This window comes from Serinus canaria, chromosome Z (genome assembly GCF_022539315.1).
Source record: "Serinus canaria isolate serCan28SL12 chromosome Z, serCan2020, whole genome shotgun sequence".
In the NCBI taxonomy this organism is placed as follows: Eukaryota; Metazoa; Chordata; class Aves; order Passeriformes; family Fringillidae; genus Serinus; species Serinus canaria.
Window position 1 is genome coordinate 64446775 of NC_066343.1, and position 20378 is coordinate 64467152.

The window sequence follows — 20378 nt, forward strand, 5'->3', positions numbered from 1 at the left end:
CAGAGGTTGTTTCTCTCAAATAGTGCAATCGGATAATTTCTCTGGTTTTCTTGGGCAGTTTGTGGCTATTTTCTTCCTTTAGATAGCTTTCTCACTGTACAGACATAAAGAAGCTCTTTGTTGTCTGTTTATAAATACTTGCTATTTCCCCCAAACTGTAAGGGCCAGTGTGTAAAGTAAACAGAAAAACCCAAACCAACCAAATAAAAAAAACCAAACAAAACCCACGATGCCACCCCTCCCCTAAACCTGAAACCAACCTAAAATAAATCCCTACAACACAATATTAAGACTTGAATAGCTGAAGGTACTACTTGTGTTGTTTCTTTGCCTCTTGTTCTTTGTTTATGAGTTCTGAAATGTAAGTTAGCCCATTTTGTTGTTTTAAGATGGAAGTATCAAGAATTCTTAGTGTGGGGCAGTTCTGTCAGTACTAAAGGCTATAATCTACTACTACATGTCTGTAGAGCAAAGTCTTTCTTTATGATTCTTAGCAGCATATATTCTGCTGAGCAGGGCAGGCTTCAGAAACCAAACACTGGGTTTTTTGCCAAGTGAAGTGTGCTGGTAATAAGAATATATAATAAGAACTAGCAGATTATTCTCTGACAGGCAGAAGGTCATTATTGAGCTGGCCATTGACATATTGCTGGAGATAGCAGCTTTTGTACTTGCAGGTGAGCTGGGAATTCAGCTTGAGGTGGCAGATGCTGTAGCCCAGGTATGTTTTTTTTGGATGTTAAGGCTCTCAGTTCTGTTGCTGACTGTCTCTGATAATCCCTTTCATAGTTTGGCAGCACTTTTGGTGACAGGTTTTATTCAGACAGATGTAGTTATGATTTTTAAAAATACAAAGTAAGTTGTTTTTCAAGGGTTTCAGCTAAAATATCCAAAATGTCTAGAAATGCAGCTTTTTCAAATTTGTTTGATATCTACTTGACAATGCTTGAAGAACAATTAAAAAAAGTCTTTAGTATTCCAGAAATGTCTGAGGTACCAGGCAGGAAAACCAGAAGCATAGTGGCTGTCTTTTTTAGTAATGTTTGAAGGACAGGCAGAGCTGCAGATTGGCAGATTATTCTTCTTCTTGAATTCCTGAAAAAAAATTCTGGTGCTAAAGCTATTTGTAAGTACATAGAATACAATAGGTGAGTAAAAGACAGCATCAGTTTGTCAAGGACAAATAGTTGAAGTAATCAAATCTATTTAAGTAATGACTGATAGACCTACTGTATACAAGAGGATCAATTTATAATCCTATGTATTTCTTAGTAGGACTTTGAAAGTTCCTTAGGATGAAATTCCTAAGGAATTCATTCCCTAATGAAATTGTATGTTAATTAAAACTATAGAAGGCACAAAACTACCAGAGATTTCAGGTTTTTCTGAAAGTGGTAGTGTAAATCAAAATACCTTAAAGATTTGGAAACTTGCGAGGGGGGGAAATGGGTACAGCTGAGCAGAGTTTTGTTTCTGTGTTAAGCAGGAGCAATCAACCACAGAAATACAGGATAGAGAAGTAGTGTTGTGTTTCCTGGAGGGAAAGAATTTGGAGGCCTTAAGAAAGCTGAATTTGTGAAGGAAACATCCTATTTCTATTTATACTTTTTAGTAAGGCATGTGCAGCAGTGTTTAACGTCTCTTCAGGCCTCCTTAGGCATTTGCTGGGAGAGTGGCAGAATCCTTCACAGGTATGCTTTACTCTTTCTAGCCCTTCTTTAAGAATATAGTACTGGGGTGTCTGTGTTAAATTTGGTGCTGTATTAAGGCTCTAAGAAAGTATGGGGTTTTTCATCCTCTACTGTTTCATTTAGTAACTTGAGATTTCTGTACCAGGCAGAGTAGTTAGTTCATTTGTGATGTAGATGTGAGTGCAGTTACTCTTAGGTTGGCAGGGTAATTTAATACTATTGATAGTAAGGAGTCTGTCATATAAAGGGAATTAAGCCTGAACTTAGCCCTTTATGATGCATGCAGTATTAGTAGCTGGGTAAAATTAAAAGCTTAGCTGATTTTGTCTGTGTCTGAAAAGAAGCAGGAAAATCCTAAGCTAACACAAGAGCATGTCCTTATGTTTTATTAGTTAAATTGCACTTCTTGTGCCAGAGTTTCAGCTTTTAATCTTATTTGTATAAATCTGTAGTTGCCTGGTTGTTCAAAAACTGAGTATGCCCATAAATACTTCCCTCACCATTCATGGTGAGGGCTATTGTTACTTTGTCATTGCTTTAATAGGAGCATCTTCTAAGCCATTGAAGGTTGTACAGTACCAGAGAGCTCTCCTGAAGTGGCTATTTCAAGGCAACATTTTTTTAGTGATTCTGGAATTTCAGTCAGCTGATACTAGGTAGCTGTATGCCAATAGTGAGATGGCTGTCTAAATAAAGTGATGAAACAGGATGATAGGTAAGAAGCTTACCTTTCTTTGAGTTAACAGCCAGTGGCAAGTGCTGCTTTCCTCAGGAAGACATGGCTTTATAGCCTGCAGTAATGTATTTTAAGCCCTGATTCTAGTAGCACAGGTCCTAGGCATGTCTGCACTGTTGGGTTGGACTTAGTTCACCAGAAGAGCTCCTCTCAAGCATTGCATTTCTCACTTTGTCGATTTTCTTCCATTTAATCTTTCTATGTGGAGAGCTGGTTTTAAATAGTTTATACCTAAAATTTTTAACTGTTATTTTGAAAATGTTTATACACTAATTCAAAACAACTCTGTTATTAGTCTTAGTCTTTTGAAAAAACAGGCCTTCCCTTTTGTGTTTTGAGATTAAAATAGGAGCCAGAGAAGAGCATAAAGATATAGTTTACTGATAACTGCAAAGTCACTTCTGTCTTTGAAAGTGAGTTAAGTTGTGGTAGGAATCAATTCCTTCTTTATTTTATCATATTCAGTACATTCTTATAATATTTTTGGAAGTACCCTCATGATAGTAGTTGAGTGCAGCATCTTGCACTGAAACTTTTTACCTTCTGTTTTGGTAGAAGCTTTTTAGGTGTGACTGTAATAAAACTTTGTGACTAATGAAGTGTATGCTGTATAATTTTTTTGTTTACATAGCAAAAGGTGTGGCTGTAATGGGCACGAAAAGCTGCATGCCAGTAGCAGTGCCTTAATGAAGCTGATTCATGATTGTTATTTTATTTTTGCTTCTGTGGAATTGGCTGCTATACTGTAAATTTAAAAGGCTTTTCTGAGGAAACAATAATGGTACAGTAGAGCAGTCAAGGACTTGCTTTTTAGTAAGTGATTGAGAAATAGGTGAGATATCCTGAGTTTTTAATATACAAATTATTTAGCTAGAATAGGGATCAGAGAGATAGTAAGGGGGTGATTTGTCCTAATGGACAAGACAAATCCTGTTGTTGATAGTTTGATAAACACTTTTGATGAAAGGCAGAAAATAAAAAATGTGTGAATCTTTGACTAGAAACAGGAAGGTAACTCGTTGGGGAGAAAAAAGAGTCACAGAATAATTGTTTGTTTGTGTCCTCAAGGTAGTAGTGGCATCACAAACTGTAGAATTTTTTTAAATAAGAGTGTAAAATAAGAGTGTTTTCCCTGCATAGTGCCCTGAAGCTTAATAGATTTGCTTAAGCAGTTGACTGAGAAATTAGTAAAAGAAATGGTTCACTTTACCAAGTTCTAAAGAGATTTAAAAGTAAGTAGAGGGGGATTTCAGTAATAGCATTTCTTTTAAATCTCCAGGAAAATGAAAGTACTGAAAGTCTTAACAGCAATGTTATAGCAAAAACTATTTCATTTAAATCAAATCAGCGAAATGTTAGTCTTGATGGAGAGACAAGTCAGAGTGGCCACAGTAATAAACTTTTTTTTCTTTTTTTAAATAATGCATAAAATGCCTTTGATAAAATGATGCTTATTCAAAAGATCTGAAGTAGTTTAAATAAAAATGTAACAAGTCAGTGAAATTTTCAGTAGTGGATTTGTGCAGCACACTGTCACTCTGTGTCATAGCTTGTCTGTATGAAATTATATGAACTTTATTACAGTAGTCCTGACTGTAACAGAGTAATTAAACTCAGAAGGACAAGCAAAGCAAAAATACATCATGGCAACCTATACCAAATTAATGAGACCCTTGTTTCTCTGAATAGCACCGGAGGAGTAGGAAGGTGAATTGACATTCTTGAAATTTCAAACCTCAAAGAGGTGCATTACAAGTAGACTAACACATTCTTTGCTGTGTTTTTATGCTCTATTAACACTTATGTATAGATTTTAAATATGTATTTGAGGTACACTCCATTAAAATGTTGTTCATTAACTATCCAGAAATATTTTATTCAAATATTTAACCCTTTGTAAAAATTAGTTGATTGCTTCTAAAAGGAGGAAAAAAAGAGCAGAATAGATTTTCATCTTGAAAGTTGTCTTGGACCTAAAGTTGGGCTAGTAGTCTAGTTAAGGACAGAGATTTGCCTCCTGAATCTGTTGTACATCAAGATGATGAACAGGAGTTGTCCTAATATGTAGCTGGAAACGACAGTATTGGGATGATATGTTTTGGTTTCTTCAGAGGACTTCAGGGCACCTTGCTGAAAGTCTTTGGTTTTGTTTGATAAGAATCTGGTCACGTGAAGTGTGAAAAGTTTGTTAATATGTTTTAAAGTGTCCGTTGAACAACTCTACCATGTAAACATCTTCCAGAGATTTTAATGTAATTAAATGTCTTTTTGTCTTGTAGTTCTGATCTGCTTTCCCAAGTGAGTGTGGTGTGGCTGGGGCCAACATTTAACAATGAGCGGTGCAGCGTTGGGCCTCGAGATAGTGTTTGTCTTTTTCCTGGCCTTATTCCTACTTCACCGGTATGGAGACTTCAAGAAACAGCATAGGCTGGTGATCATAGCAACATTATTGGCTTGGTATCTCTGCTTCCTGATTGTATTCATACTGCCTCTGGATGTCAGTACGGTAAGAAACATACAGGACTTCCTCCTTAATTGCATCAAATGTTTATGGTATTTCTCTAAACTAGTGACTGCAGGAGACCGTCTCGTAGAAATACCAAATAAATCTTCCATCTAGTATCTTAATAAATTAAACACAGCGATGCCTTGTGTTCATAATTAATTTTACTTTTCCTTAGTCTCATCAGATAGCAAATCTATTTAAAACATTTTAAAATATCATTATTTGTTTGTAACAATTTTTTCATCTGTTTAGGCAGCGTAAGGACACTTTCAGCATTTTACTTCCTTGACTGCTGATTACATGTTGATTTGAATGTTTATTGATATAATTAATTCCAAATGTAAACCTGGAGTACAGGAAATGTCTTTAAAATAAGACTTATTACTTTTAAATAAGTATTATATCTCTTTGGTCACTGATATAATATAAATTGTCTTTTAGACTATTTATAATCGATGCAAACTTGCGGTTAACTCCAGTCCTGCAGAAAGTAATGGCTCTTATGTTACTCTTGCTCCAAGGTATGAACTACATATTTTTTTCTTTAGACTGTATTTTATGATTTTCTTTTTTTAATTGATGGCATATTGTGTTTTTAACACTGATTAATAAGTATTATCTGTGTGATGCAAATTTTGAACTTTGTAAATACACAGGACAGTGAGGGAAAAGGTGATGAAAGGTGGATCTTTATCTGCTGGGGGTAATTACATAGTAATTATGTAGTAGTTCTAGGTGGTTACCCAACTGTTCTTTTTTAATGTCACTATATTTCCTTTTTTTTTTTTTTTTGTTAAAGCAATAGGAATAAGCTTTTGAGCAGTCCTGGTTATGAGGAGAGGCTTTGATGAATGCTTATCCTTTACAATCTTAAAGACTTTAAACCCTAAAATCTAATTTTATACCTTTAATTTATACCATGTTAATGAAATCAGCTGCTTGTCTTATATGTCAGGGGCGTATCTAATTGCTTCTTATAATTACGTATATATGGTAATTGCAGTTATCTGAAATGTGCTGTATTCCACCAAAGTAATGATAGCCTGCTAGGTGTGTCCTGGCAGGAAGAAAGTAATCCCTAACCATGGAGAAGTAGGCTAACGTGGGCTCTTTCTGTGGTGGCTCATCCGTTAGCCTACACTGGCTGATTCCCCACGTTATTGATGTGGGCAGTGTAGTTATCTGTAAAATGATCTGAGCCTTTAAGATACCAGCTAATATGTCTGTGCAAAGTCTTGCCAGTCTCCTGGAAGAATGGTGAAATGACAGTCACACAATATTGCACTCTATACTTAAGACCACCCAGTGGATGTTAATTAAACCTGTTTAATTATATACACAATTTGAAAACTATTCAGTAACCTTTCAATTTATCTATAGCTTCAGACAAACTTTTTTTCTTAGAATCACAGAGTTGATTGGTTTGGGTGGGAAGGGACCTTAACTATGATCCAGTTCCAGTCGTCTTCCAGGAGCAGAGACATCTTTCACTAGGCGAGGTTGCTCCATCCAACCTGTCCTTGAACACTGTCAGGGGTGGGGCATCCAAAGCTTCTCTGGGCAACCTGTGCCAGTGCCTCACCACCACCACAGTAAAGAATTTTTTCCAAATCTCTAATTTAAACCTGCCCTCTGTCAGTTGTAAACCATTGCCCCTTGTCCTGTTACTTTGCCCATATAAAAAGTCTATTTCGTTCCTTTTTATAAACCCCCTTCTGGTACTGAAAGGTGCTCTAAGGTCTCCCTGGCACCTTCTCTTCTCCAGGCTGAACAACCCCTGCTCTCTCAGCCTGGCATAGAGGTTTCAGCAGCTCTCATAGGAGAGGTGCTGAAACCTTTATTCATACTACCTATCTTACGTTGATAGTTTTGAAAATATTTAGGCTGTGCACATAAAAACTTACAACTCAGGCTTAACTAGTTTGACCCTGGAAAATACCAATTATTTCTCATTAGGTAATCTCATCTAAGTTGACTTTATTGCCTCTTGACTCACCCTTGCTTCATTACCCAGACAGGTGTATGGATAAGAAACAAACTGCCTTAGTTTAGATGGACACCTTTTCCTTTGTTCTTTTTTTTTTTCTTTTAGTTTTCTTTAAAGGGCTCATAGGACTTTACTGTCTTCTGTCTTCTGTAGTGAACATTATCTGACAGAAGAGTATTGGCTTATTGAATCAAAATTTATATGACTGACTTAATCCAGCTGGGTGGCAGAAGAAACAACTAATAAGTTCTTTGCATGACTAAGTGCTCTAGATGATCATGTGCCTAAATATTTTTAAAAAACCTGCACTAACTAAAATTTAATGCTTCTCTATTTAAACAAGTGTTTTTTCCATGCATGAAATAATTACTGCTGAAAACAAAAAATTACAATCTTAAATCCTTTCTTGAATAGTCCTCTTCAGTCTTGGAGCTTCTGGGTTTTTTCTCTAAGAAAGATGTCCTGTTCAAATACATTATTTGTGGTTAGGAAAATGATAAATATTTCTAGTGATTCTTCAGTTTATTTATTTGGGAGACGGTTGATTGTTGACTATGTACTTGAATAATATTGTACTACTTCTATGTTCTTTTCAAAGAACTTTCTAGATAGGAGTTTATAGAAGTTGCTTTTTATGCTCGGGGCTGTACAACTAACAATAGTCTTCTTTACATTGTAACAGCAAGCAAAAATGTTTCAAACCCTGGAGTTATATTCCTGATGGAATTATGCCAATTTTCTGGCGTGTTGTGTATTGGACATCTCAGTTTTTAACTTGGTAAGTAAGGCAAAAGAATATGACAAAGAGTATGATACAGTTTTTGAATGGACCATCTTAACAGTCATAGCATTCTTTAAAAATGTATATCAATCTGTATAGAAAAGAGCTTTTAAATTGTATATTATTTCCTAGTAGTGAAATTTCAGTAATAATTACAATACTAATTTAGTCATACTCTTTTTTTTCACTTGCTTCTATGGAAGCAACTTTCAGGTGGCAGCCATTTATCCTCAGTTCACTTTTGTAGTTGAAACTAAGCAATTTTCACGTGTAGCTGTTTATGGATAGATTGTCTGAAATAAATGGGTTATAGGCAACAAGATAACAAAATAATTCCATTAATAATTTGGGTGATTTTTAAGTAATATTGTAAATTAGTTGGTTTTATCAGTTATGTTGCACAAAGCATAATTATTATGCTTTAGATACAGCTACAGAAAAAAGATTTGTATATGGGGTTTTGGGTTGTCTGTGCTTTGTGCGGTTTCTGATCAACCTGTTATCAGATAATTATTTTTGTAGTTTCAAGGATATCAGGGTTGGTAGTTCATTCTTATTTATCACGGATTTTCATAGCAAAGCTAACTGTATTGTTTTTATCTGCAGCTTGTGTAAGGTTTGCCATCAGACAGGTACATCTAGAATAAAAACATCTAAGTAGCTAATTTCTTAGAAGCTTGGGACACTTAAAACTTTAACACCCCTGCCTCAGTAACCTGACACTGCTAAAGTTCTCTTTTGGGGAGGTTGGTGGTTTGGGTGTTTGGGAGATTTTTTTGGTGGGGGTTGGTGGGGTTTTTGTTTTGTTGTTTTTTGTTCTTTTTTTTTTTTTTTTAATTGGCTGATGTGGTTTTGTTTTGTTTCCCTTTCTCCTAGGATTCTGCTACCTTTTATGCAGTCATATGCTAGATCAGGAGGGTTCTCCATCACTGGAAAGATTAAAACTGCTTTGATTGAGAATGCCATCTATTACGGCACTTACTTGCTGATTTTTGGAGCATTTCTAATATATGTGGCTGTAAACCCAAACTTCAATTTACAATGGTAAGAATAAGGTTGTAAACACGTCCATGAGTTCTTACAGAATTGTCATAGTTAATTTCTTATGTGTATGAAATTGTTCTTTCTGAAAAAACTAGTTTTAGTCATAATATTTTGCTAGTCAGTTAGAAAATTATGCTAACTTTTTATATGAAAGGGGCTTTTTTGACTATTTATAGAAATTTGGGGTTTGTTTTTCTGATTTTGGTATGTACAGCAGAGGAATCCTCTTGTATTTGCAATGGTGCTTTTTTTTCCGTACAAACACATTTGCAAAGTTAGTGCAGAAACTTCCAGTATTTTCAGAACAACATAATTCAAAAAATCAGTATTTGCTGTGTAGTGCGTCTAAATACTGTAGACCTTAAAGTTGAAAAGGAAAGTTTAAATAATTGACATCTATAAATTGCTTATAGTCTTCCATACCAGATGGAATAGAAATTCCATCTGAATACAAATTTCTGAACACAATATTCTGAATACAAATCTTGGGTTCTGAGTTTGTTTTTTACGGTGACTCCCATTATGCTATTTTGACCTTACTGTCAGTAGGTTTGGTAGGTTCATGTTGTTTCCTAAGGGAACATATTCCTTTAGGAGAGCAGTTTCTTTGAGAACAAACAGACCAGTTCTTCTCTGCTATCCATAGTGGGCAAAACAGGAGATAGAGGAAAATTGTGGCAGCTTTAAATAGGGCCAAGCAGCAGACTGCCTCCAGACAAAAATCTAGGTGATACCAGAGTCTGTTCCTGTAAACTTGAAAGCCTTATTAGTACATATACAAAACTGGTTTCTTGCAGCTAGGATAGGAGGATGTTGTTTGTTTGGGTTTTTTATACTGTTTTGTTTCCGTAGGAGCCAGCTTCAGACTATTGGAATAGCTGCTGCAAACACATGGGGTCTGTTCCTTCTTGTGTTGCTTTTGGGTTATGGCTTGGTGGAAATCCCTCGTTCTCACTGGAATGGGGCCAAGAGGGGTTATCTACTCATGAAGACTTACTTCAAAGCTGCCAAACTCATGACTGAGAAAGCAGATGCGGAGGAGAATTTAGAGGATATTATGGAGGTAAGTAACTAGCTTTCCCTGTGGAAAAAATTGAAGGCCGCTGTTGTGCCTGAATCCATTGGTGTTGGACACTTGTAGCATGAGCTTACTGTAAAATATCTGTAAACTAAGCAAATTATCATAGTGTGCTACTTGATAACACTCAATCTTAAGCAAAAGTCAAAACAGAAATAGTCCTTGCTGTGATTAACTTAAAAGTCATAGCAGCTTGATAACCATTATTTGATGAGTCTATTCTTTTATTGACACTTTTGGAGTAGTACTGGTCACTAACAAATAAAATTTCAGAGTGAGCTTGAATAGGCAGTGTATAGATGTTTCACTAGTGTTAAAATTGTGTAGTGCTTTTACATTCTGCTCCCAGTGTATTTCTGGAATCTTGAGAAGAGTTTCCATATTGTGGGGCACAATTACATGCTCTTTGAGAAGAGAATATGTAGATAATTGTTTCTTTCAAAGTTTCTTTTGAAACTACTGCTAAGTATCAGTGAGCAGTAGGCTCTAATTCTAATGTAGTTCACGAACAGAATGGATATCTAGCGCTTTGAATAGCTATTCCTGGTTCTTCTGCTAGGATACCATGGCTTGGAATAATACGTGTGAACTGTTGTAGGATAGGGTGGAAATTCATCTTATGTGTTATTTGTACTGACACATAACACAAATAGACTCTTAATTACATAACAGTAATAGAATCTTCATTCATCTGTTCATTCTTCATTCAGCATTTTGAAGAAACTGCTAAAATACTTAAAACATCTAAGTGGGACAAAATTACAAAATAGAACTTAATAGAAAATGAGCAATGACAACCCTTTTTACCAGGATAGCACTTAAAACAAGTATAATATTTCCCCTGGAGGGGACCAACAACAGTCATCTGATGCAGCTGTTTGATCACTTCAGAGCTGGCCAAAAGTTGAAGCAAATTACTAAGAGCAGTGCTTAGAAGCCTGGAGAGGGAGATGCTGATCTCTTTTCCCTGGTAGCCAGTGACAGGATGCATAAGGATGGTTCAGAGCTGTGTCCAGAGAGGTCTGGTCTGGACATTAGGAGGCAAGGGTGGTGGTTAGTCTCACACTGGAACTTACTTCCTAAAAGTGGTGCTCAGTGCCCTGAGTCAGTCACTGGAACTTACTCTTTATGTCCTTATCTGTAACTTAAACAAGAAAGTCTTTTCCATTTCAGCCTTCATGCATAGAAACCAATACTCCATGCATTTATATAGTTGCGTATTTGTACACTGCTGTTCTTTTTTTAAAAAAATACATTCAGTGTTCTTTACAAATACTTCACTTACTTTTTGAGATATTTAGTAAAACTATGGCTTTTAGGAAGCTGTATTTTTTTTAAGCTTTGATGGCTGACTGTTGGGAGAGTTGCAACTCTGATCGACCATTAAAAATTTATAGTTAATGAAAAAAAATTTTAATACCTAAACTACTCTGTTATTTTTTTCTCAACAGGAAGTCCGTAAAGTAAGTGAGAGTATCAAATATAACCACCCCTTGAGGAAATGTGTTGATACTATACTGAAAAAGGTAACCAATTGCTCATCTTCAACCATAATTATTCCATTGAGAGGAGGTGCTTCCTGCACATACTGAATACTTGTACATTATTTTCTTTTGCTCTTATTATAAAATCTCAAGTAGACATCTTCTGAGTTTCTGTTAAGACTGAGTTGAAATTGTTTGTGAAATATTTTCTTATGACATATGGAATTATCAGATGTATTTTGACGTAGCATTGTAGAAAAAGAGAAAAATGTATGCTTAGAGTAAGCTTTTCAGTTGCATGAAATGCCCCAAACTTTTACAAATAATTAGCAAAAGCTGCTTGCTACTCTTTTGTCTCCTGGTTAATTTTCCCTTTTCCTTCCAGTGCCCTACTGAGTACCAGGAAAGAATGGGGAGGAACATGGATGATTATGAAGATTTTAATGAAAGACAGAACACTTATCCCAGTGAAAAAAGTTTGGCTAAACTTCACAAGCAGGTATATTAATAAATGGGAGAATGCCTCACTTATGCTGTTGTAGTGAAAGTAAATGCTGGTCAAAGATTTTGAATGCACTTCATCTGGGCTGTTGAGTACGATGGATTTAAGCTACTTAACAGAAACTTTTCTTGTTGAGAGAAAGCACAGACAATTAATATGCTAAGTGATCAAAGTTCTGAATGCGTAAAAGGTGTTCTTCTTGTATCTTGATAGTGTTATAGCTGTCTGTGAATAAGCCTTGTAATGGTTGACTGACAGTGCATTCTGAAAAAGAAATTATAGTAAAAGCTTGATATTTACTGAGATGCAAAAATAAAGTGGTAGGAAAAGTAGGATTTAACTGCTACAGATGGTTTGTGATGAAAGAGCTACAAAACTCAGTAATTGTGTATGTAGGACTTCCATGATTTATGTATTTTAGAGAACTACCTACCTGCTTTTTTGAAGATACAGTCTTTGCAGTTCTGCAGTGCACATATTTTCAAGGGATTTTGCAAAGATTTTCTGCCATTTTTTGAAACAAGTGCCTTGAAACCCTAATTTCTTGGAATTTATTGTAGGTAATCTATTCAGTACAGAGACATCGTCGTACACAGGTCCAGTGGCAAATTCTTTTAGAGCAAGCGTTTTACCTGGAAGATGTGGCAAAAAATGAAAGCAGTGCAACTCGACAGTTTGTTCATACCTTTCATTCCCAGGAACCAGAAAATAAAATTATTCAGTATTTCTACACACCAACGGTTGGTAAGTGCTGTCATGCCAGTTTTAAGTATGATAAAGCATAACTGATACCATTCTGTAAGAAGAACCAATTGTTTTATGCAAAAAGTTCAGCTGCAGCAGAGGGAAGCATGTCCGGAATATTAATGTATTTATGTAACAGAAGAGCTATCAGGTACTAAATTATGCTCCTGGCCATAAGCCTCAATTTCATTTACAAATTTGGGTAGCAGTTATGTGTTGCAATAAAGCAACAGCTAACTTTGAAGTCTTTTGTGAGGGAGTTCTGTTTCTGGTTGTGTAATTTTCATTAACCTGTTTCAGATCTGTCTGTGTGTTTTTTCCAGAGTGGTACTGGGAGTGTCTTCTCCGACCATGGTTTTACAGAGTGCTTGCAGTTGTGCTGGCCACATTCTCTGTAATTGTTGTATGGTCAGAGTGCACATTCTTCAGCACAAAACCAGTTTTGTCGCTATTTGCGGTTTTCATACAGCTGGCAGAAAAGACATATAATTATATATACATAGAGGTAAGTTGGAGATAATCACTTGGAAAAAAATATTTTCAGATCATTGGTTATGATGCAAGCAGTAGATAAAGTAGATTTTAAAATAAATCTCTAAATAATCTGTCAACTTTCAGAAGGTCTCTAAGTATATGGTACTAGACTTTGTGTGGAGGAAGTCTGGCTTTTGCCACTTGTTAAAACTCTCAAATGCCAGATGAAGGCATGACCCAGCTGGCCTGAATATAATGCGTAGAGTAATTTCTGAAACAGTAGGTTGGAACATAGGTGTGAATTAGACTTTCTCTCTAAACAGCCATGTGTGTGACCTCAGTTTCCTAGACAGGAATTTGCAAATGACCAGGAATCCAGTCAAAGGTGTGGCTAGCATATGTGTGCACAAATTTATCAGTAAAATATCAAGCTGAAAAATTCCAGTACACTTAGCAAAGGCTGATTTGAAAACACTTGGGTTTATTTCTTTTTTTGTGGGAATAAATGCCAGATCAGTCATGGTAATTATTGAGGCAATTACAGCAATTTTATTTACATTAACAAGAAGTAATAGAATGTTTCTAGGGTCAACTGTGTTAGCTTATGTGTAGAGTGTTATCATTATAATTTCTGGTTTAAATTGCTCTGCAAAATTCCCAAAACTCTTCTCAGAGCTGGTGTTCTCTCAGCTCAAAATGAAAAATAAAGACTAGAGATGGTCTCTGCATGTGACAGGCTATCTGCTGAACACATTAAAACCTTTAATAGAATTCTATATTTAAGCAACTTAGCACCACTTTTTTTTCCCCTAGATGGCCTGTTTTCTTACCATCTTTTTCTTAAGTATCTGTGTTTACTCTACTGTCTTCAGGATCCGTGTATTTAACTATTACTACTTAGCTTCACATCATCAGACAGATGCATACAGTCTCCTTTTCAGTGGCATGTGAGTATATGTTTTCAGGTATTCTATCAAATACTGAATTAAAAATGTCCATGAAACTTCAATTTACATTCTTTAATTTGTAATTTAAGGGTGTAATTCCTAATGAGCTCTACCTTGTTGATCTGTGATAGATCCAATTATGACTTTGTAAGTTATGTAAGAAACTGTTTTAAATGCTGTTGCCTCTTCATTTGTGCAGGTTATTTTGCCGCCTTACTCCACCATTGTGCTTGAACTTTCTGGGCTTGACCCATATGGATGCAACAATCTCTCACAAAAACACTCAGCCAACTGCTTATACATCTGTAAGTAAGAAAATAGGGGTTTGAGCTTTTGATATGGTTTGGAGAATAGACAGAGTATTTTTAAATACATGTTATAGTAAGATTCAGATATTCAAATCTTTTCAATCTTTCCAACAGGGTGAAAAATACTTAATTATAGGCAAGGAGTTTGGTAATGATTTCTAGAAGTCATCAATAGCTTTTTTTATTGTTTTTTTCCCTCTTTATCGTAAGAAAGTATAGTATTGTACTTTAGAGTTCAGGGTGTTGTTCATTTCTTAATATCAATTCCTGTTAGTTTTAGCTTTCAGTGGCTTTAGCCTGTAGGGCGTCCCTATAGATCAGGAGCAATCCTAACTTCCTACTGAAAACCAGTGAGTTTGGTTTTATTGAAGACTTGGTTTCTGTGGCAAGCTATATCTCATGTCTTTGTTGTTAGTAACTAGATTCTTTGTCTAGAGACTCTTTTGACAGCAGATGAAAAAAATCCACTAGATTTGCTCTTGTTCTAGAGTGGGTGAGACTACAAAGTAAGGCATTTTAGAAACCTCAAAGTGCGGGAGGTGACCTTTACATCTGCTTATTCTCAAGCAGACCTGTGATAATACTGCTTTTTTTTCAGTAACTTTAGAGGATTGTGTATTTATGGGAGAAGGCATGATCTTCGTGGGTTTGTGTAGAATATAGCTAATTAGAGCTTGCTTTTTTGGAATTTTTTTTTCCTAGATAATGGGTTCCATGAGAGTGCTGTCCTTCATTGCAGATGGGTTCTATATATACTACCCAATGCTTGTGGTCATTCTCTGTATTGCTACGTACTTCAGGTAAGCGATTTACAGGAGAGATGCTCTATGATTCTTTACATTAATAAAACTAGTTTCATCTAATTCAGGAAGAGATTCAGTACTCCTTTTCCAGCTGTTAAGTTGTTTCATTCTAATAAAAATGCAAAACCTAAATCCATATGATAGGGGAAATGTGTACATTTAAAAAATACAGATTGTATTAACTCATAACTGAGTTAATTTTAACTTCATTCCTAAATTTTAAGGGGTGATCTGTTCAAACTTTGAAGCCTGGGGACATTTAGATTGTGCTTTTGAGATTAAAATTACCACGAGAAAGCTGTTTTCAGCATAGTTTTCTAATAAATTAAGGGCCACTAGCAGCAATTTTAGGTATTGAACTTTCTAGCAGACTCATATCAAGTTTCTGATGTGTTACCAGACTTCTGATAGTACATACTGGTTTAAGTAATTTGATCTTGTTTCTTAAACCACAGTTTGTTGGAGGCTGGAAAGGTAATTGTTTCATTCTTGCATTATAATTTCAATATGTCTGCTTTTGAACACTGTAAGGGATAAGATACTTTTAGTCTGATTTTGCGAAAAACAAATTTATGTTAATATCTTCAATTTTGCATTACCATTCAGTCAAAAGCAATCTCTGTGGTTTTAGTCAAGTACAATGGAGTGAAATGCCTTGCATATCCATTAATATTATATGTGTATCTATAGATAGTAAGTAACAAGTATCTAGTTGTGAGTTTTCCTGCTTACCTTAGTTAAGTGACAAAAGTGGTGATGGAGCTAAAAAAACAAACAAAACAAACAACAAACAGGAAAGCAAATTACAAGAAAATAGAAATTTGACCTCTTGTCCATGATGATCATCCTGGGCCTTGAATGTGGAAGTGAAAAGGAAGAATAAAAATTAAAAGAGAGAGGGTTGTTTTAATGACCTCTGCTAATAAAGATACATGCAAAAACTAACGTTGAATTAAAATCTTTTGAGGAAAGCTGAGTCACCTTTGCTTAATCCAGCAGTCTTAAAAGTTAAGGAAGTATAAGGAAAAATATATATCAATACTCCAGTCTGGAGGAAGGAAAACAGTACAAAAACAGCAGTTGAGTTTTCTGATGTGAAGTTGAAAAGATAAAAGTGATTTCATGCTATGTAGTTTCAGGACTGGCTTAAAAAAGGTGGAGCAAGCTTGCTATCTGACTGCTGCCAGTGGCTATCCAAATGGGCAGCCAGCATCCCTACAGCCTAAAAGTATGCAGTACACATTCTCCTGAGTGAAACCCTGAGGTGAAAGGTGATTTCCTATGCTGTTACTGTTTCAAAACCAGAGAAATTAGAATAAGAAGAATTTTTATAGTAATTGTCTTCTGGCAAAGAAAAGTTGATGACATATTGTAGGTACAAATTCTGTTATGTCTGAGAGCATTTAAAGCAAACATTTAATGTTAGATGCATTTAAAGCAAGTGTCATTTGCACTACTCTCAGGTTATATGCATTTTAATCTCTGTTTGAATAGGGTTATTCTATCACTTTCAATTGTATTTAGGAATGTGTTACTTGTCTGGGTCACCTAGGTCACCCTACTCTTCTGGGTCACCAGTTATTGTTCTGAGTTCTGAATTTTCTGTTTTCTCAGCTGGTGTAATAGTCCCTCTTTTCTTGTTTTTCCTTTTAACTTGGATTCATACAGTTCTGAATAGTTTGTTTTACATTTTGTTCTGTATTGTATCTAAACTACTAATTGTAAATTATTAACAAAGGAAATTGCTTCTTCTTTTACCAGTTTAGGAACTCGTTGTTTGAATCTTTTGGGATTCCAGCAGTTCATGGGTGATAGCGAAATGACATCTGATTTGATTGATGAAGGAAAAGAGCTAATCAGAAGAGGTAAATTAGGTCTTCTGTCATAGTCTCCCTCTAAAATCATACTACCATAGAATCATCAAGGCTGGAAAAGACCTCTAAGATACAGTCCAACCCTTAATCCAGCACTGACAAGTTCTGACAAGTTCAATGTCCACAAATGCCACACCTGCACATCTTTTAAATATCTCCAGAGTTGGTGACTCCAGACTTCCCTGAGCAGCCTATTCCAATGTCTGACAACCCTTTCAGTGAAGAATTTTTTCCTAATAGCCAAACTTCCATAGCACAACTTCAGGCCGTTCACTTTTGTCTTGTTGTTTGTTGCTTGGGAGATCAGCTCCTACCTCACTACACCCTCTTGTAAGGGAGATGTTAAGTGATAAGGTCTCCCCTGAACCTGCTCTTTTCCAGGCTAAACCCCTCCACCTCCTTCAGCTGTTCCTCATCACACTCATGCTCCAGACCCTTCCCAGCTCCATTGCCCTTCCCTGGACTCACTCCAGCACCTCAATATCTTTCCTGAATTGAGCGGCCCAGAACTGGATATAGGATTTGAAAAGTGGCCTCTCCAGTACTCAGCACAGAGGGATAATCACTGTCCTTGTCCTGCTGGCCACACTATTGATGATCCAGGCCAGGTGCCATTGGCGTTCTTGGCCACCTGGGCACACCCTGGCTCATGCTCAGCCACTGTCAGCCAGCACTCCCAAGTCCTTTTCCAACGGGCTGCTGTCCGACTGCTCTGCCCCAAGCCTTTAGCATTGTTTGGGGTTGTTGCGAGCCAATTGAAAATATAAAGGAAAGTGGTTTGGTGAGCATTTTGACCAACTCCCCCTATCCTTTTGAGTTGATCCCATCTGGCCCCACAGACCTGTGTCTGTCCATGCAGTCTAGCAGGTCACTGATCATATCCCCTTGGATTCTGGGGACTTCTTTCTGTTCCCCATCCCTGTCTTCCAGCTCAGGGAACCTGGTGCTCAGACAACAACTGGTCTCAGTCTTAAAGACTGAGGCAAAGTATGCATTAAGTATCTCAGTCTTTTCCTCATCATATGGTATGGTTTTGGTTTACATTTGTCTGAAATGTCGAAGAAAAAAAAAGGCATACTGTCTATCAGTATTTTGAAAGCTGTACTGAGGAAGGCCACAGCACAAACTGCAGTAAACTTGGAGCGCTGTAGTCACTATGTAAAGTCTACTGATGGACTTCATTGACATCTTAAATGAAATACCAATTTTACTCATCCAGTATCTGAACTTAGATATTTCTGAATATTTTACAATGTGTTACTAAACAAATAATACCTTAGCAGGTGCTTGTGTAATCTGTCACAAAAGGTGGTTAACACTTACACTGTCTTTATCATCAACAATCTAATTTTTTTAGTGTGTGTTGGTTGAGCTGCACAAATTCAGTCATTTCTTCAGTCTTTTTTGCTTTGTCAACTAGCTGTATTTAATTAGAGAAAGGATTTTTTTTTGTGTAGAACTGGAATTATCTAAAGCTTTTTATTTTACATTAATTTTTATTGAAAGTATTTCTTAAAAGTTGTGAAAAGCCATTGTAATTTTTGAGTAAATGTTTAGAAATTAAAATTTTTGAATTTCTGGATATATTGTTATATTATGGAATACCTTTGTTCCCACAGTGGAAGAAAAACAAAACCTGGGTTTACTTAGAGTAATAGTATGGTTTTTTTGGTGGTTTTTTTTTTTTTTTGGTAAAAGACCAAAGTTTCATTCCCTTACATAGAAGGTCATGATGACATTGATACTGTAATGTTATACTTTCAGCTTTATAACAGGTAGGACACAAAGTAATTGCATCACAGGTTGGGCCTAACAGAACTTCATGAAGATCTTGATTCAAAAATGCTGAAGTTTTTTCTTCATTTATTTTTCTTAATATCATACTTTCCCAGTTATTTCTGAGGGTTTGTTGGATTTTTTTTTTTCTTTGCTAGCTGGTATCCAAATGTTATGCTGTGATCCAAGATACCATCATGGGAAAATAATTTTGATGGGAAATTCCATAATGATAGATAAACAGCTTTTTGTTTTGTTTCCGTTTAATTGTAAAAGTTATGTATTTCAATAAGAGTCTCCATTAGTTAACTTCACATTTTCATTGTTTATTTAAAAAAAATGCTAATGATTTCCATATATGGAGCTCAAACAAAGCTTTTTTTTTTTTTTTTTAGAGAAAAGAAAACGACAGAGGCAGGAAGAAGGTGAAAACAGAAGAAGGGTATGAGATTTGTTTGGCTAATTGTAACATTATACTGCAATATCTGATAGGACTTATCATGGATATTTAATTCAGAATTATCTGTTTCACAAAAGAAGATTCCCAAATAATTCATGGAATCAGTTTAATCTTGCTGAATAGTCTTGACTAGGGGTTATTTCTAGACGGTTATTTTTTAGAAGACAATTTTAATGACACTGCTTGGACACTATTGTTACTCAGTGTGCTATAGTGTATGCCAGTAGATAGAGCAAGCATTAAAAAGGGTCCTGATTACTAGTATACAGAATAATATAAAAGTGTGTGTTAGTAGTCTCTTATACTGATACTGCTCTGCTTGAAATAACTGCAGTTGCAGAGTTGTCATACTGAAATATGGACTCCTCTTAAATTTATTCTTTTGTGCGCTCGTTGGAAAGTCTTAGGCACAGGTTCTATTTTATTTTTTGCCAGAGGGGGGAGTTACATTTGAGACAGAATTAATAGTTTCCACTGAATAACAAACAGAATGTTTGATTCAAGTCATGTTTTCTGCACATATTGTAGTGAAAGATTTGTGAAGCTTTATTTATTCACTAGTTTGTTACAAAATCTAGTATAGAAAGTCAGAGTATAAGGTAGATGAGAGAAAGAGTGCATGCAAGACAGTACTGGGACTAAAACCTCTTGGTTTTCCAAGATTAGGTATAATGTAATCCTTGATGATAGCCAGTACTGCATAGACCCTTCTTTTTGATCCTGTCCTGGTTTAGGGCAAATTTATGAGAAAACCTCCAAGAGGGGCCCTCCCTGCAAGCAAACGCACACAGCCCCTCTCCCCAACCGGATCAGGAAAAATTTCCTTGGAGAGAAGTGGAAAAAACCTGTTTATTGAACAGGCCAAGCACTCCCCAGCACACAAAATGAATGATACCAGATGACAAAACTCATTCGCTGCTCTGAGAAGATGACAAATTCAGGAAGTCTCTCCAGTGGGTGCTCGCTCTGTTATCACTCTCTCTGGCACTGGGAGTGGCCGCTGCCCAGAGTAGGCCCTGGTGGGCTACAAAGTGAGAGCTCGCAGTGCTCCCCAAGTCCCTGTGGAACAGGTTCAAACAGTTCCAAGAAAAAGGAAAGAAAAGCAGTCCAGGGAAAACTTCTCTGCCTCAGCTAGCTCAACTGACTAAACGACAAAGGAGGGCTCTGTTCTGCTGCATCCAAT

The 20378-nt window shown here is 36.2% G+C and overlaps 1 protein-coding gene across 1 annotated transcript in view; it reads left to right on the plus strand.

The window, feature by feature from the left end:
- Positions 1 to 20378, plus strand: part of LMBRD2 (LMBR1 domain containing 2) — a 32937-nt gene that overhangs the window by 1871 nt on the left and 10688 nt on the right. The window contains exons 2-15 of the mRNA XM_030236904.2: positions 4707 to 4933; positions 5375 to 5454; positions 7603 to 7698; positions 8578 to 8745; positions 9598 to 9808; positions 11275 to 11349; positions 11693 to 11806; positions 12370 to 12553; positions 12877 to 13058; positions 13841 to 13974; positions 14174 to 14279; positions 14985 to 15082; positions 16847 to 16950; positions 19131 to 19177. Coding sequence (XP_030092764.1) covers positions 4760 to 4933; positions 5375 to 5454; positions 7603 to 7698; positions 8578 to 8745; positions 9598 to 9808; positions 11275 to 11349; positions 11693 to 11806; positions 12370 to 12553; positions 12877 to 13058; positions 13841 to 13974; positions 14174 to 14279; positions 14985 to 15082; positions 16847 to 16950; positions 19131 to 19177 — 1773 coding nt within the window. The 5' untranslated portion in view covers positions 4707 to 4759. The remainder of the gene's footprint in view (positions 1 to 4706; positions 4934 to 5374; positions 5455 to 7602; positions 7699 to 8577; positions 8746 to 9597; positions 9809 to 11274; positions 11350 to 11692; positions 11807 to 12369; positions 12554 to 12876; positions 13059 to 13840; positions 13975 to 14173; positions 14280 to 14984; positions 15083 to 16846; positions 16951 to 19130; positions 19178 to 20378) is intronic.